The following is a 16,827-nucleotide window of genomic DNA, read 5'->3' as shown; positions in this document are numbered from 1 at the left end:
TATCTATCACCAACTTGTCATTTTTAATATAATAATTTAATATAATATATATAATCAATTTTCAGGTTGGTCATTCAACTCTGTCTCAATACAGCGCCTCTCAATTTTATAGGCCATAGGCCTTGTGGATTACATCTGAAACATGTTGTTTTGTTATAAAGTTCTTGTATATTTTTCCCAGTCGATCGTCCCGATCATCCGGTGAACCGGAAACACTTCTTCCCCCTCTGACCTCTTTGCCAGTGCTGACACAACTCTATGGCTCAGGATCACATCAGTGTAATGTGCTGAGGGGGTAATTTCAAATAATATTTCTGACAGCGCACAGATAAATAGGACACTGTCAACATGAGCACCATGTTTGCAGACACCATCCTGATCGTGTTTATCTCTGTTTGTACCGCGCTGCTAGCTGAAGGTGAGTAAAATACCCCTGACAGACCGCAATGGGTTTTACTATCATCAAAGTAAAGCCCTAATAATTTATGTTTTAACAAAACTCTTATTAATATCGACGCGAATCAATGTAAACCTCCCACCAGTGAATAATTTATAATTTTTGTGATTTTTTTATAACAGCGATTTCTGAGCTAGCGAGCGCATTTAACAATGAAGCTAATCGTTAGCGTTTAGCCATCGGTGAAGTAGAACTTCCGCTATAGATTTTGGCAATAAAAGTATTGCGAGAAGCAATTTTAAAACTAAAAGCAGGAACATGTAAAAAATGCGATCACCTGAAGTTAAAAGCCTGAATCAGCGAATTATTTTTGCATTCTCTCTCTCTCTCTCTTTCGTTCTCTAAGATTGAAATGTTCTTTAGTGACCACGCCATTCATGAAATATGTTGGTAAAACACTTGAAGATCTTTGAAGAAACATCTTCTGCAGGTTCCATAGAAATAACCCTCAATAAACTTCCCAAGTATAATTTCAGTAGGTTGCAAATATTGAACTCTTAGAAAATGTTCCAGAAAGGGTCTCCTGTAAACCGCCTTTGTGGTAGTAATTCATTAAAAGTTGTTATCTTTTTTTGATTTTCTCTGCAGGAATTACTTGGGTTTTAGTGTATCGCACTGAAAAATACAAGAGGCTAAAGGCTGAAGTGGAGAAGCAAAGCAAAAAACGTAAGGAAAACATATGTGAACCTATTAACTTATTTTTCTCTCAGTGTGTTAAAATGTGTCACATTCTCTTTTGCCTGTTTGTTAGTTGAGAAGAAAAAGGAAACCATAACAGAGTCCGCAGGACGTCAACAGAAGAAGAAAATCGGTAAAATCCCTGTGGATGGATTGTAATCCGTTTTTGAATAGATTTCAACATTTACGACAGCAACAACAAAAAACTGATGCATTGAAGATTTGATCTATTGATTTTTACTAACGACATCTTCATCTATGACTGTTGCTCAATAGATGATATATATATTTTTACATGTATTACAGAAAGACAGGAAGAGAAACTGAAAAACAACAACAGAGACCTTTCTATGGTGAGACAACATTTTTGCAATGGTCATGTAATAGTTAGATTGTTTATTTAATTTTACTGTAAATAAGTCATTTTTGGGATCTTTTGTCTCTGCCACCTATAAATTCAACAAAATATAAATATAAAAAGCATAAACAGTATCAACCCTACTACTTAAAAAAAAAAAAAAAAAACTTTTTCATGTGCCACTTTAGAAAAATTCAAGTCCAATGTAATCCTGTGTGTATGTGTGAATTTGTAGGTGCGCATGAAGTCCATGTTTGCCATTGGCTTCTGCTTTACAGCTTTGATGGGCATGTTCAACTCCATGTAAGTCTTGCACACAGTTATCTTACGTCATTTTGAAATCAAACTGAATGAAAGAAACAAGTTTGTGTTGGTCACTATTCTATCTTTCTTTCACAGAAGCCAAATCAAAGTTGCATTAGAGCATATATTATTTCCTTTGTATCTGCCTCATTCCGCAACCTTAAACTTGCCATTAATATCTCACCACGGTCTAATTTTTTTGTGTGTTTGTTTGTTTTGTTTGTTTTTTGGGTAGCTTTGATGGAAGAGTTGTAGCCAAGTTGCCTTTCGTGCCGCTGTCTTACATTCAGGGACTGTCCCATCGCAACCTGCTGGGAGAGGATTACACTGACTGCTCCTTCATCTTCCTTTACATCCTCTGCACTATGTCCATCAGACAGGTAACTTCTATACTGCCCCATTCATAGATTTCAGCCTTTTTAAAGCCTAACATTTGAGTAATAATAATTGTATATTCGAATCTTGTAACAATAAACAATTGCATCACTAGTGGAAAACACAGATGGCAAAGCCTGGTGTTACTTTATATTTTAATCACAAACACATAATTAATTTAATTTAATTTAATTTGAATGTTTGTTCCTGAATGGCAGCTTTTGCCTTGTAAATATTAATTACATGTACTTTGGCCTGATAAGGATCTGTGGTTTGCTCCATTCTAAAGGCTTTTATGTTGTCCTCTGTGTAGAACATTCAGAAGATGCTGGGTCTTGCACCCTCCAGAGCTGCAACTAAGCAGGCTGGAGGATTTCTTGGACCTCCTCCCCAAGCAGCTAAGTTTTCTTGATCATCAGGAGCTCAGTGCTGTTCCTGCACTGTGATTGTGTGGAGTCATGGCTCTGTCATCCAACCAGACTGAACTGTTTGTGCGGTGCGAGCGTCCTATTTGTTGCAGCTACTTTGTTCTACCTTCTGTTTGATGTCTCATCCATCTCTCGTCTATTTAAATTTAACAAGGTGATCTCACCTAGACATTAGAAAAGGACAAGTGGTTCTTAATTACACTGATTTACCAAAGGTTGCAAATATCTACCTACAAGACACACAATGCATCAATTTGTGATTTTAATTATTAATTGGAACCGTAACATCTGATTCATTTAGTATTATTGTATCTAACTGTTAATAAAGTTTTATGATTAGATTCAAGTTGTGTTTTGCATTTTTTCACTAGTTGCATTTATTTATTTGTTTGTAAAGCTGCCTTTTCTTTGTGCCACCACCCGCTGTTGTAATTTATGGAGCCTAAACAAGCTCAGGTCCCAGTTAAATTATGTTTTTATTTACTGTGAATAAAATTGACTCACACTTATCCTTAGGACTTTATTAATCAAAGAAAACGTATCTACCAACCATTCAAATTATCATCCTACAGGATACAGTACTTAGTTTAGATTTGTTTGTTTATTTTTGCATATATTTATAAAACAAAAATCAAACAGCATATTTTTTACGGTCAGGTTTTATTTATATATTTAACACATTAAATATACGCAGCCGTCGCTGCTGATGACGTCACTAACAATGGACTTCTGCAAATGGCCGTGAGCTGTGACAGAAAAGCGATTTTGTGTCATTTGGACGAAAAACGCGTGTGTTTCAGCGTCTGAGTCGCTTTTGTAGCTTGAGTTGCTAAAAGTGGAAAAAAAATTAAAGTAGCTAAATTTGTTCCTAGGTGCTTTTATAGAAAAATAAAAACATAAAATGGCTATGGTAGTCTGAAAAGTTGCAAAAAATCTAGCTGCGAAATTGCTCAATTGTCATCCGTCATCTGTGTGTCCGACGATCCGTGGCAGGCCGCCAGCAGCAGGCGTGTCCTGTCTGGAAAAGAGAAAACTATTCTGCTAACCACTCTGCTGAGCAGTCTGCACAGAATAAAGGTAAGGACTGTCATATGACTCTAATGTTGACTTTTATGTTTGAAATAACATGCGTTTTCTATTACTCACAGTTTAGCTAAACGGTGCAAACTAGCTAATAAGATAGCAGAGAAGTTCACTTACCCAAAACATTTGTCGGAATTATCACTTTTAGAAACTTCGTCAAAACTCCGCGTGTTGTTGTTGTTTTTTGCAGGTTCCACCCCGTCGTGAAAATGGCCCAGTCACTTCTTAACAGCATGCCCCAGGCTACGACCGGAACCGTGGTTGTTACGGATCATCTCAATTTTTGGGATGGCAAACGAGTGAAACCCACACAGGAGACAAACTCCGAGCCTGTGTTTGAACCTGCGACTGGTAAACGCAAATCAATAAAGTCTTATTGATTTAATCCCTCCTGACATCAGTATAAATTATATTTTTATGGGAAAATGGATTGCAGTGCGGCCATCATGCTTATGTGGCTCATGCGGTTATGTAATTGTTATTCGCCCTATTTGTTCTTCTTAAAGGCTTATAGATAAGATAAATTCAAAAGGAAATCTATGTGACTAAGTCTTACATTCATGTAGTTTATAGAATAAAAAGCTATATATATATATTTATTAGATTTTTTTTTGTCTTTCCCTTGTCCAAGATTAAAACACCAGAGTCAAATTCCTAGTATGTTTACACATATCTGGCAAAAACACTATTTCTGATTCATAATTCTGTCATTCTTGCTTTGACATGGAGCTCACCTGTTGTTTTGTATTCTGCAGGCCGTGTCCTTTGTCAGATGGTACCCTGTGGGGCTGAGGAGGTGGATGAGGCCATAAAGAGCGCCCATGCTGCCTACCTAAAATGGAGCAAGATGGCAGGCATGGAAAGGGCTCGGGTGATGCTAGAGGCCGCCCGTATCATCAGGGTGAGCTGACCAACATGATGCACATGATGCAATAAGATATTAATCCTTTACTAGTCCCTCAGTGGGAAAAAGTGCACAATACAGCAGCATCAGGAGAGATAGAATAGAAGCACACAACTAAAAAAAAAAAAAAAAACAACTGACAGAAAGAATAAATAAATAATGGTATTTTTTCTGTGGGTCATGATGGGTATGGCATCATTTAACTGTTGTGCAACACAACTTGGGACTGACTGTTGCAAGAGCGTAATGAGACACTAGTTACTCATTAAAACAATTGACCCTGTCCTTTTTCTGATGGCCTATATTTGTTCTAAATGAACCTTTTGTTCCTTTGTAGCCTCATTAATGACAGCAGGCAGACATGGATTTCAACCATTACATAACCTTGAAATTATACTCCTCCAGAATTATTTTTTTAACTTGTTAATGTTATTACAATAAAATAGGAAAGAAAGGAGAAGATTGCAAAGCTTGAAGTGATCAACAATGGCAAGACCATCACTGAGGCACTGGTGGATATTGATATTGCCTGGCAGTGCATTGAATACTATGCAGGCCTTGCTGGTACACTTGCAGGTTGGTTTTTTTCTGGCCAAAAAAGTTGCCTTCCATTTTGCCATACCTCACTAAAAAAGAATCTATTTGTGTTGTATACTTAAGTTGTGTTTTCGTTATGCAGGCCAGCATATCCAGCTACCAGGGGGAGCATTCGCTTACACAAGAAGGGAGCCCCTTGGTGTGTGTGTAGGAATTGGTGCATGGAACTATCCCTTTCAGATTGCATCATGGAAGTCTGCTCCTGCTCTGGCATGTGGTGAGTTAATAAGTTTTCAAGAACATTACCAGCAATCATGTGTGTCCTGTGTCCCTGAGCCAGAATAAACTGGTGTCTGGTCTGTAACCTGCAGTGGTCAAATGTGGTTGTTTCGACAGGTAATGCCATGGTATTTAAGCCCTCCCCAATGACTCCTGTGACGGCTGTCATTCTGGCGGAGATCTACAAAGAGGCAGGGGTTCCTGATGGGCTGTTCTGTGTGGTACAAGGTGGAGCAGAGACCGGCACACTGCTCTGCCACCACCCAATGGTCGCTAAAGTTTCCTTCACTGGTAGTGTGCCAACAGGCAAAAAGGTACAGAAAAGGGCTACATAATATTAAAAATTTAATTAGATGACCACAACTGCTAGTCAAATTGTCTTTTTTTCACCATAGTATGAAAATTGCTTTGTAGAGGTTTTAAAATTGACTTGAGGTAGGAAATCAATCACAGTTAACATCATACCAGCTATTTATTACCTATGTGTAGTAATGCAGCTGTAGGTGTATCTTGAAATGGGAGATTTTTACCATTCAACAATTATGTACATTTGCTCAAAGTTTATATATATATTTGATTTATGAACAAAATAATGTTTAAGCAATTGATGCCTGTAAAAGTAGATAGAAATCTTTGAAAAAATTTAAAAGGTGCTTGTTATTCATCTCTTAACTCCCTAAATCCTTCAAAACATTTGATCCTTGCTCTCAGATCATGGAAATGTCTTCAAAGGGGGTGAAACAGGTCACACTGGAGCTTGGTGGGAAATCTCCCCTTATTATTTTCAAAGACTGTGAGCTGCAGAATGCAGTGAAAGGAGCACTCATGGCAAACTTTCTCACACAGGGACAGGTGAAACTGTTGTATCTTTATGCTTTCCCGTACTGCATGATGATAATGCTGACCTAATCCTATACATGACATTTTGTGACAGTTCTTTGAGGTTCAAATTTCTTTTCAAAAATATAGGTTTGTTGCAATGGGACCAGAGTTTATGTTCAAAGAGAGATCATGCCCCAGTTCCTGGAAGAAGTGGTGAAAAGGACCAAGGCCATCACTCTGGGTGACCCTTTGTTAGATGGCACCCGAATGGGAGCACTGATCAGTAAACCACAGCTGGAGAAAGTGCTGGGATTTGTCAGTCAGGCCAAGAAAGAGGTGTGTTAATATTCCTTTATCATAAGAGAAACTATCTAATGACGAATAATCCCAGCAGGAAAATGGAGCAGTAGTCGTGAGGCAACTGTCCATGGGTTAATCAGTTAATCAGTGGCAGAGGCTTTAATACTTAACTGCAAAGTATTTTTATCAGTCTAAATGGTATGTTCTTAATTTTTCTTAACTCTGGCACCTGCTCTTCCAGGGGGCCAGAGTGCTGTGTGGAGGAGAGCCTTTTTCCCCCAGTGATCCCAAACTAAAAGGGGGCTACTTCATGTCACCTTGTGTGCTTGGTAAGCATCTTTATATATATTCTACAATCTGCTCTTACTTTTTCTCATCTGCTTAGGGGTTGTATGTCCTTTCCTATGATTGTTATTCTGACATAGCAGTCACACCTTGAGAATATATTTTTTTTTAATCAACTTTTTTTTTTAAACTTGTAATCAGGTACATCCACACCACATCAAAGGCCAACTTCACTGTGTCATTACATGCAAATTGTTTGACTAATGATGACAAAAAATGCTAAAATCTGATAAACTTATAACATTTTGGATCCAAATGGTAAAAAATCACCTTCTCTATAACATTGAAAAATACTTCTGGCCATTACTTGGTGCTGCAAATAAGGGAGTACAGATAGTGACTGTATTCCCTGGAATCAGTCATACAACATACAACGATAAGTAATTCTAGTGTTACATAATGAGCCCTTTTTTCCATCTGCATATTTTGTGTGTGACTCCCGGAACAGATAACTGCAACGATGATATGACTTGTGTGAAAGAGGAGATCTTTGGCCCGGTCATGTCCGTCATGCCTTTTGACACAGAAGAAGAAGTGATCAAGAGGGCCAACAACACCACTTTTGGATTGGCCTCTGGAGTTTTCACCAGGTCAGCTATGGTCATAATGATTTATGCTTCAATCTATAGGTGGGAAAAGGATCCTCGTGATCTACTCCAGTCTGCTTTGCAATACAGAATGACAAATGGAGATATTAAAGTGTCTTTTTCACATTTATTAAGTTTTAAACATTTATCCATGCTTAGACTGAATTTTTACAACTGTTGCATAAAAGCGATATCACATATTGCTTAAGTAACAAAAATAAAAGTGTCTCTTTATAAAAAAAATAAAAAAATAGTGCAGTTCCTGAGTGCTTAATCCTCAATTTGCAAAGTTCATGTCAAGCTCAGTTTTCCCAGGCATTCGGTAAACAGGGCCCTATGAAATCTGCGATCACTGAATAAGACATTAAAAATGGAATTCATTCTAAACACGGAATAACAGAACTGGCCGACATTTTATGTAAATGTTTTTCTTTTCCGGAATAAAAAGGAACATATCTGACAGGACAATGCTCTGCGGGGGTCACTGATAATGCACGCCCCCTACCCATGAATAAATAAATGAATGAATGTATGTGGTGGCTTGAGCATAGTGGGTGCGGTTCGATTCCTGGTGGGGGCACCTGAACATGTCCAGGTTAACTGGTTAATTGGTAAAGAGTGATGGACTGGGCTACAGCAAGGAACGGTGACCAGACCCCTGCAAAAAGTAGAGAGTAGACCAGATCAGACCAGACTAGACGAGACCCGGGACCCTCCTGTAGCTGAACAGAGCCTGAACCTCCCCAGAGATTTTGACCCCTGCAGAGAGTAGAGACTAGACCAAATCAGACCAGACTAGACGAGACACCGGACCTCCCCACAGACTAGACCAGACCAGAGACCGGACCCCTCCAGAGACTAGAGACTAGACCAGAAATGGGACCTCCCCAGAGACTATTGTTTTATTGCTTAAATGTGTGTAAACATTGAATTTTCAGTTATAACTTAAGAAATTGTCTATATTTCATTACTTAAAACACTGTCTCTGGGTTACATTTGTGTAAAATACTAAAAACAGAATTCTAAAAGATTAAAAACCAAAAAAGAAAGAAGAAAAAAAAAAAAACTAATATGGGAAAAAAACTGATTTTATGGGGCTCTAGGTAAAAACCAAAATGAGTCCAAAACGAGGACGGGGACGGTTGAGTCTCTGTTTCCTCCATTATTGTAGTTTCCTTGATTTGGTGCTTACTGTGCATGCGTTGATAGTGGCAAGTCCACACTAATAATAAACACAAATGTATGTGGAAAGTGGGGTTTTTCTGAATGAAAAGCACTTTGAATTTATCTTGTGTCTATAAGCACTGTGTTTAACAATTTTGCTAAAAATTTTTTACATTCAGCTATTTATTTACATCGAAATACAAGCAATGATGATCATTGAGAAAAAAACAAAACTCTTGATATAGTATGACCTCGATGATAAGGCATTGATTTTGTTCATTTTAACATGAGACACACTTCCATATTTAGTAAGATTCTTCCTATCTTCTTTGACCATGTAAAAAGGCTTTCAGGCACAGAAATCATCCACCTTGGTAAAATGAAAACACTTGTTACTTGTTGGAGATGCCTCGATCAGGAATTTTAGGGCAGACTATTTATCACTAGAAAATGTGTCATCCACAGTGTGTCTATGCCTGTTACAACCTCTGATATACAGTGTAAGCAGCTTGCTCTTCAAGATAATGAGGTTGTTGCCCTCCTGTAGCTGAACTTGAGAAAAATCTATAGTCTTGAAATTTCCAAAAATAGCACATTGCCCTGATGACAGTCAGCATTCATATTGTTGTTGTTTTTTGTAACTTTAATTCTCTCCTTCTCTTTTATATGCAGAGATATTTCTCGAGCCCATCGTGTGGCTGAGAACCTGGAGGCAGGAACCTGCTTCATCAATAACTACAACATCAGCCCTGTGGAAGTGCCATTTGGTGGATATAAGATGTCAGGTAGGATTCTGTAATGTTCAAATGATTACAGTAACACTTGAATCATTGCAGATGCAAGCAATTATACTCAGAGTTGTATCTTATTGAAGCAAGAGACCTGATTTATCTTTATTGGGTGACAGTGTGGTTAATCAGTGAAGGAGAGAAAGCTCACATGGCCTCTGTTATGCTTTACTAGGCTTTGGCAGAGAGAATGGCCAAGTGACAATCGAGTACTACTCCCAGCTGAAGACTGTGGTTGTGGAAATGGGAGACGTTGAGAGCCTCTTTTAAACTCCCATCACCACGTTTTTGCTGTTGTGCCAAAAATGTGACAAATTCTCAAATCAGGTGATGTGATCTTCCTTTGAGAATGTACATTCTTTATGTAGCTGCTCTTCTTGGCCTTGTTGATTCCCTTTTTCACACTTGGAGGGACACAGAACAAATGTGAAAATTAATTTCATTATTCTCATGTGCACCTAATTTACCAATATAAATAAAAAAACAAACAAAACACTGTTGGTGTCAGATTTTTGCAGTCTCATGTACTGGAACACAATTTTAACACTACAAACACTTTTGTATCAAAATAAAATGTTTTGGATAAAAAGCCTCTGAATTAATTAACACGTGATTTATGAGAACTAATAGACACATTAGCACTAAACATATATGATGTTGAAAGTTTTGCAGATTTTCTTCATACCCAGGACACATTCAACGCTATGTGACGTACCCCGAGGAGTGTCAAGTTCTACTGTAACAAATGTTTGATGAAAATGTGTTACACTTTGGTCAGCTGTGTTGAGCAGTTATATACTGGACTACAGCGTGCAGCACTGCTGAGTGGGAACCTGTTTGTCCTCAGTACACACGCACTAATTCACAAACTCATTCAGAGTATATGAGGCAATCCTGAAATTAATCTAAATACATTTAAAGACTTTCTGAAAGAGAGAGAGAGAGAGAAGTGGAGATAAGCAGACATGCAATTCACTGGTTCAACCTGGCAGCTGACAGGGGAAACTCCCGGAGGCGTCCCAGTACTTTAAATGAGGACCAACTAGGGACAAGTTAAGAAAAATAAATAAATAAATAAAAATTATGCAATGTTTTGTTTTTTTTTTTACTAATTGATCTTTTCACGATGTTGCCTTGTTATTGTTGTTGTTGTTGGTGTTATTTTTCATGTCTAACTGTAATGATTATTTTCCACATTAAATAATTGATTGCTGTAGAGTGGGTTAAAGGATATATATATAAATACATGACTACACACATATATATATATATATATATATATATATATATATATATATATATATATATATATATATATATATATATGTGTCATGTATTTTCAAGTCTTGAATACTATTAATAGAGGCATACTGGTTAAGAGAAGTATTCAAGCTTTTTCAGAGCAATCTAGATTTTAGATATCTCTGTAGCTAGTGATGGCCAAATGAGCCATTTTTAATAAAATCTGGTCCGGATCAGCTACTTCATGAACGGATCCGGATTGGATCCGCGTACCTTATCCGTTCCGCCGTGCAAGTGGACTCTGATCCGGATCCGTTTTGCGGATCTGTTCCGGAGCCTATAGCGGATAGTTTGCTATCTGGGTATTTCAAGAGCTCACCACTTAAATCTTTAATTTACAAACAATTGGAGTTTACAATTGAATAAATAGAGAACAACAACTCAGATAAGCCAGAAAGTAACAGAACTCAAAAGAATATATTAAACCAAAGGCGAGAGTGATTAAAACGAAATTAAGTGATTATTGGAAATGTAGCTCAGTAAAAGTGAAAGTCGCCAGAAATAAAACAACTAAAATAATGAACAAAAACTCCCAAAAGCTACTATGTTAGTGTAAAGATACGTTATTGCTTAGAACTATTAATGTTCCTGTTGTGAATATTATGCCGTATTCACCCTGTTAGATCGGTCCCACATGGTGAGTGCTTTTATTTTGATAACAATGAACCGGAAGGGTTTCTTTCTTGACTGATTGAGAGCGTCCATCGTTTTGTTTGTGGCTCAACAATGCAGGTAACGTTATAGTAACACTAGTGTATTTTAAAAGTAATGAAACTATGTTTTAAAATATGCCATTAACTATTACATTTTCTGGCGTTTTACTGGTGTGTGGTGTTTTCTGCGTATCCGTTTATGAAGCAATAACTCGCTAGCTAAGGCTAGCTGTGTTAGCTAGCCTTAGCGGCGTACTTCAGGTTCACACACCACTGAGGTCGATATTCCTGGAAAGACAAAGTAATGTCTCTGTGGACGTCCCACACAGCGATGTAACCAAAGTGCCATTGAAGTATTTGAAATCTGAAAACGAGCCTTTTGTTGCTTCTCTTGCAAAGCAACGGGAGGAGAAGCAGTTAGAGGCGTCGGTGGAGTCTCTCATTTCTCGAGTGGCTCACGTCAAAAACGCTCTTCACAGTTTCATTTATAAGTTGGAAAATGAATACGAGCGATTAACATGGTGAGTATTGCATTTTACAAAGAGCTAACAGACCTGTTTTCAAACCGAATGAAAAGCCTTACTTTTGTATCCGTTAATTTGTTTCTAGCAGGAATTGTGCTGTTCCATAACCAAAATATTTTTTGCAGATTTCATCACATAAAATTTTTTATTCTAGTGTTCATCTGCATTAGCAAGTGTGCTGGGATATAGTAAACAGCCCACCCTATTTAGTGAGACTTTGTAATCCATTGTAAAGATGTTTATAGTGTTGCCAATATGTTTACATTTGCATTACTTGATCATTTGACAGGCTTTACTTTAGCATGAACAAGAGATTATACTTACGAACTTGACATGAATGTTAGTCATTACAATTGATTTATTTATTTTGGGTCAGATGCTGTGATGTGTATTCTTGTTCATTTAGGCCATCCGTGTTGGACAATTTTGCTCTGCTATCCGGTCAGCTGAACACTATAAATAAACTGCTTAAGAATGAAAAGACACCATCCTTTCGTAACCAGGTTATAATACCTCTACTTCTGTCTCCAGACAGAGATGAAGATTTAGCAGTAAGTATCTTCAACACTAGAAGCCAGTGATGTGTCTGTTCATAGAGGCCTCTATATTTATTACTGCTGCTTGTTCTCCATCAGAAACTCACAGAGCAGCGTGTCCCAGTGTTCAGCCATGAGATTGTACCTGACTACCTGAGAACCAAGCCTGATCCAGAAGTGGAGGAACAGGAGAAACTTCTGAGTGCCGAGGCGACACGCATTGGCCCTGAGGTTGCACAGGTCAGCTGGATAAGACTTTATTTAGTGACACTGTGCTGTCTTTCTAATGATAAAATAGAAACAAATATTACAGCCAATGCTATGTGGGTATTTTTGCGTTATGAAACCAAATATGGGAAAATGTTTTTCATAACAGAAACAAATCCAGGCATTGAATAAGCTCTGTTCCAGTCTACTAGAGAAGCTGAACAATCCCCGCGATGACAGAGATTCAGAAAGTGCAAGTATGTTAACTGTAATGGTTCATATAGTTTAAACTGATAAGTAAAAGTAAAAAAAAAGTTGTTTTACTGCTATTGTTTTTATTAGTTTATTTGTTTGTTTTTCAGCATTGAGACAGAATAAATCCTCTTTCAACCCTGCTGACACAAATGCACTGGTTGGAGCAGTCGCTTTTGGAAAGGGACTTTCCAAATGCCGGCCTCCAGGCCCAGTTCCAGGACAGGGGCCCATGATGAGCGGAGGTTCAAACTTACAGCAAGTCCCTATCGGTGGTGGTTCAAGTCAGCAAGCAGGTATGGGAGGACCTGTGGCTCCCCAGCAGCAAGGACAGCCAGGTAGGAGACCTGGAGAGTTGGGTTAGTATTTAATTTCACTACTTATTACCTTTTTGCACCGCACACAAATAACCTTACTTTTAACAGGCATAGCAAGGAAAACAACCCTTTTCTAGTATTAAGTAAATTGATTCCTTTGTGAGAATTTCATTTTTAGAACACGACTCATGCCTTTACTAATCAAATGTTTGGAGTGCTGCAATTGTATGAAAAAATTCTACTAACTACATTAATGCTATTCATGGCAGCTATTACAACCAGATAAGCTAAATAAATTCAATCCTTACTGCTATTTAATTCTTGCAACTATTGAAAGGTGATATCTACTTCCTGTTAACAAACGGGAAATGAGAGATTGGTTTTTAAAATCACATTTGAACTAGCTCATGTCTATAATACTGTTCCTCATTCCATTGCAAATTAAATATATTTACAGTATTACTTGGTGTTTTAACAGTCTTCATTTTGAAACCTGAATGAGTTTGTGATGGCATATCTAGGCAATATAATATATTGCATTGCAGCCTAAACAAAAATTTGGATATTCTGAAAATATTGTGTTGGCTAAATTTAATTTCATTGAGATCAGAATAAATGGTTACGCAACCTTCTGTATGAAGTAGTGAAGAAATTGCCTGACTTGATCTCAGACTTTCTGAGTCTGAGTGTCTGTTGCCCTTTTTTAAAAATTGGAGCATTATATCTTTACCCATAAACTACCCTTAAATAACTACCCGTAACTGTAAATCCCTCTACAATGATGATCTGTTTGATGTGCATTTAATTCCCTTTCCCCGTTTTACTTTGTTAGGAAAAATGCCAAGCAGCATCAAGACAAACATCAAATCAGCATCTGGTTCGATGCATCCTTACAACCGATGAGCTCTTTCCTATAACTGAACAATTTTATTACATTTTCAGCCTTCCTACATACATGTCATCTTTGTATGCAGTATTTTAATGTAATTGGTCAACTTCTAAGAAGTTGTAACTCTAAAGCTGTTTCTGTGACGTACAATTTGCTTTGAGAACTGTCTCAAACACGAATTTTGCTTTATGTGACTGTTATTGGGCCAGTTTTGTCCCTCCAGTATTTTTTTACTGAGTTACAGTGCTTATGCCAGTAGATGGCAGTATGTCATCATTTAGTGGATCACAATGGCTTTTATTTGTATCTGTACTTTTGGACACTTTTTCAATAAAAATGTGTGAAAAAGACTCATTGCTTTTCAGTCATTATTTAAATAATTTAATGCAAAAACTGAATAATGTTCAGCTTTTTGTCAGACAACGTTAAAGTAAATTACTCTTAAATTTTGACATACATTTTTTGGAAATCATAAGCGAGTAAATTGTGTGACAGTGATTTGTCATTTCTATCAGTTACCTTCTTCCATTAACTTGGTGTACTGTGAAGATTGCGACCTTGTGGGAATCAGCTGCTCTGTCTATATGACCACTGTCATATAGACAGAACGGCGTCCGTCAAATGGCCCTCACAGTATTCCAGACGTGCACCATAGCCTGAGATCTGTTCAGTATTTTTCCCAGTTTCTCCTTCTCCTGCTTCTTTTTGCCCATTTTGCTGCAGCACCAAAGGTGAGAATAATGAGGGCGGACGTTGCTCTGTGTGGCCTGATAATGTCAAAGTGTTTAAGGGGGGAAATGAGGAAGTATCGGTGCTGACGTGTGAGCGGGGCCTCTCCCTACGCCGGCTCTCTCTGTCCACTCCAATCCCTGTCCCGCTGCACAGCACAGTAACCATGCTGCTGTCACAGTGTGCAGGCCCATGGCTGACCTACATACACCCTCTGTCCCCAAACAGGCAGACGCCTCGCTGTGTCAGCCACTACGGTCAGACGCTCTGCTGAGACAGCTCAAAGCTGCACAAGGTCACACTTATGTCCGCAGATGAGGTCTAAATAATAAACAAAGGGATAACAGGGAACATCCTGAAAAACTGCTTTACAGAGTCGCTGAGGATTGGTTGAGCCAGACAACCACATTTCTAATATCTTTGTTGTATTTTCTTAGTGAGGCAGGGAATTTTAAAAGAAGAGCAATTCCATAGAAAAATAAACTTTGACATGAATGAAAGCAGATAATATTTTATCTGCTGACTTTGTTTGGTTTAATAATATATTACATTAAAGACAATTTTTTTTAAGTAAATTAAAATACTTGGGAACTGTAGCTGTCTAGGTCGGAAGACCTGCGGCAAAAAAAGTATATGTCATACTTTGGACAATTCCCAGACCCAATGTGAAACTTTTGAAATTTCCAAGAAATATCCATATATGCAAAATATAGTTGAGTTTGTTTTTTTAGTGCTGAGCCCCACTTTCACCCAATGAATTCAGTGACATAGTTAAAACATTACGTATAATAATCATTCCAATCTATATTATTATCATTTTACCATATCTTGATTGTCTCTGAGGTTGCGACCCGCTGTGCATACTCTAGGTATCATTGTTATTAATTTACTGCTACTGAAAGTATTATGTTTAGTCACGTGTCCAGAAGGTGGGAGCACAAAGTTATGATTGGAATGTTTTTGTCAAGTTCATCTTACAAACCAGAACTGATCATAAATATACTTTTGTCCCATCTGTAAATAGTTGCCTGTTAACTGAAAATATGTTAGGCAGCTACTGTTGGATGTGCTCGGTACATTCTTTTTGCATCCTGCTGAATATCCCAGCTTCCGTAATAAATATTCATGACATGTTCAATAAAAATTTTTGCTGAACATCCAGACTGGTAAAACTGTTAATGAGCGAATTCAGGCTGTGATTTAAATCGCACTCCACCGTGGAAGAAGATGTAGTAATGTCACATCACTACCACCATCCCTGCCCTGACACCACAGCCACAGCAGCATCTGAGCCGCTACATGTGTAGACAGATGTGTATCCTTATGTTTATGCAATTACAATATTAATTTACTCGTCATCATAAAAAGAAACTGTAAAGATTATAAGTATTACATTAAGTCCAAACCAAAACGTTTTCGTTATCATTCAGCTACATTTTTAAAAATAATTTGCACTTTCTCATGGAATGACAACGCTAAGAAACTGACTTGACAATGATAAATACATTCACACACAAAACAAAACAAAACAAAAACAAAAAAACAATGGCAGCAAAACAAAACAAGCAATGTTCAATTTCAAATATCCTGAAATGAAATAATTATCCCACTTCCTCACATTGCCCCAACTGAAAAAGGATAAGAGAACAAATGCTCCAGCATCATAGGGATCATTTATACCATAACATAGCATAATAGATTCATGAATAACAACAACAACAACAAAACAGACAAACAAAAACACACTGCTGCTGAAAGCTTACAGGCCAAGCTAGCAAAGTAGTATGAAGCGTCATCTCTGCAACCTCTGACTCCAGTCAAATTCCTGTAATTTTACCTTTGTAATTATAATAATGATAATTTGAAATGAGTCTCATTAAACCAATTCATTAATTATTAATTTAGCTAATTTATCATTAATTGTAATTGGTTTATTCACTATTAGAATATCCCATTTCACTTTTCAATATTCCATCAAATTGTCTGTGGAGTGCGGAATATAATTGCATA

General features: G+C 37.5%; 3 protein-coding genes across 4 annotated transcripts; all 3 read left to right on the top strand.

Moving 5' to 3' along the window:
- Positions 1-238: 238 nt before the first annotated feature.
- On the top strand, positions 239-2,940 carry tmco1 (transmembrane and coiled-coil domains 1). Its single transcript, XM_029500289.1, has 7 exons — positions 239-418; positions 1,046-1,123; positions 1,209-1,268; positions 1,442-1,488; positions 1,729-1,796; positions 2,032-2,176; positions 2,485-2,940. Exons 1-7 carry the CDS (start codon positions 349-351, stop codon positions 2,581-2,583), a joined length of 567 nt encoding a protein of 188 aa, XP_029356149.1. The 5' UTR covers positions 239-348; the 3' UTR covers positions 2,584-2,940.
- A 382-nt stretch (positions 2,941-3,322) lies between these two features.
- aldh9a1a.1 (aldehyde dehydrogenase 9 family, member A1a, tandem duplicate 1) lies at positions 3,323-9,905 on the top strand. The gene is made up of 12 exons (XM_029499972.1): positions 3,323-3,676; positions 3,873-4,033; positions 4,438-4,583; positions 5,033-5,162; positions 5,266-5,400; positions 5,520-5,716; positions 6,114-6,254; positions 6,372-6,560; positions 6,766-6,853; positions 7,318-7,459; positions 9,293-9,405; positions 9,584-9,905. Exons 2-12 carry the CDS (start codon positions 3,892-3,894, stop codon positions 9,676-9,678), a joined length of 1,518 nt encoding a protein of 505 aa, XP_029355832.1. The 5' UTR covers positions 3,323-3,676; positions 3,873-3,891; the 3' UTR covers positions 9,679-9,905.
- A 1,492-nt stretch (positions 9,906-11,397) lies between these two features.
- On the top strand, positions 11,398-14,438 carry med8 (mediator complex subunit 8). Of its 2 annotated transcripts, none has more exons than XM_029499727.1 (7): positions 11,398-11,442; positions 11,763-11,884; positions 12,294-12,438; positions 12,523-12,663; positions 12,800-12,887; positions 12,993-13,220; positions 14,032-14,438. In XM_029499727.1, the coding sequence occupies exons 1-7, from the start codon at positions 11,437-11,439 to the stop codon at positions 14,100-14,102; spliced, it is 801 nt and encodes a 266-aa protein (XP_029355587.1). In that variant the 5' UTR covers positions 11,398-11,436; the 3' UTR covers positions 14,103-14,438. The 2 variants fall into 2 exon arrangements, with proteins under 2 accessions (XP_029355587.1, XP_029355586.1); XM_029499726.1 differs by having other exon boundaries at positions 12,993-13,241.
- The last annotated feature ends 2,389 nt before the right edge of the window (positions 14,439-16,827 follow it).

Source organism: Echeneis naucrates, chromosome 4 (genome assembly GCF_900963305.1).
Source record: "Echeneis naucrates chromosome 4, fEcheNa1.1, whole genome shotgun sequence".
NCBI classification, from domain to species: domain Eukaryota; kingdom Metazoa; phylum Chordata; class Actinopteri; order Carangiformes; family Echeneidae; genus Echeneis; species Echeneis naucrates.
The sequence above is the reverse complement of the archived record's forward strand: the minus strand, read 5'-3'. Positions and strand labels throughout refer to the sequence as shown.

Excerpts from the sequence above, each read along its gene's own strand:
- aldh9a1a.1 (XM_029499972.1), top strand. The coding sequence starts at position 3,892 with ATGGCCCAGTCACTTCTTAACAGCATGCCCCAGGCTACGACCGGAACC. Across the intron at positions 5,401-5,519 it reads TGCTCCTGCTCTGGCATGTG|GTAATGCCATGGTATTTAAG; the intron begins GTGAGTTAATAA and ends TTGTTTCGACAG. Across the intron at positions 7,460-9,292 it reads GCCTCTGGAGTTTTCACCAG|AGATATTTCTCGAGCCCATC; the intron begins GTCAGCTATGGT and ends TTTTATATGCAG.
- tmco1 (XM_029500289.1), top strand. The coding sequence starts at position 349 with ATGAGCACCATGTTTGCAGACACCATCCTGATCGTGTTTATCTCTGTT. Across the intron at positions 1,124-1,208 it reads GGAGAAGCAAAGCAAAAAAC|TTGAGAAGAAAAAGGAAACC; the intron begins GTAAGGAAAACA and ends CCTGTTTGTTAG. Across the intron at positions 1,489-1,728 it reads ACAACAGAGACCTTTCTATG|GTGCGCATGAAGTCCATGTT; the intron begins GTGAGACAACAT and ends GTGAATTTGTAG.
- med8 (XM_029499726.1), top strand. Across the intron at positions 11,885-12,293 it reads GAATACGAGCGATTAACATG|GCCATCCGTGTTGGACAATT; the intron begins GTGAGTATTGCA and ends TTGTTCATTTAG. Across the intron at positions 13,242-14,031 it reads TAGGAGACCTGGAGAGTTGG|GAAAAATGCCAAGCAGCATC; the intron begins GTTAGTATTTAA and ends TTACTTTGTTAG.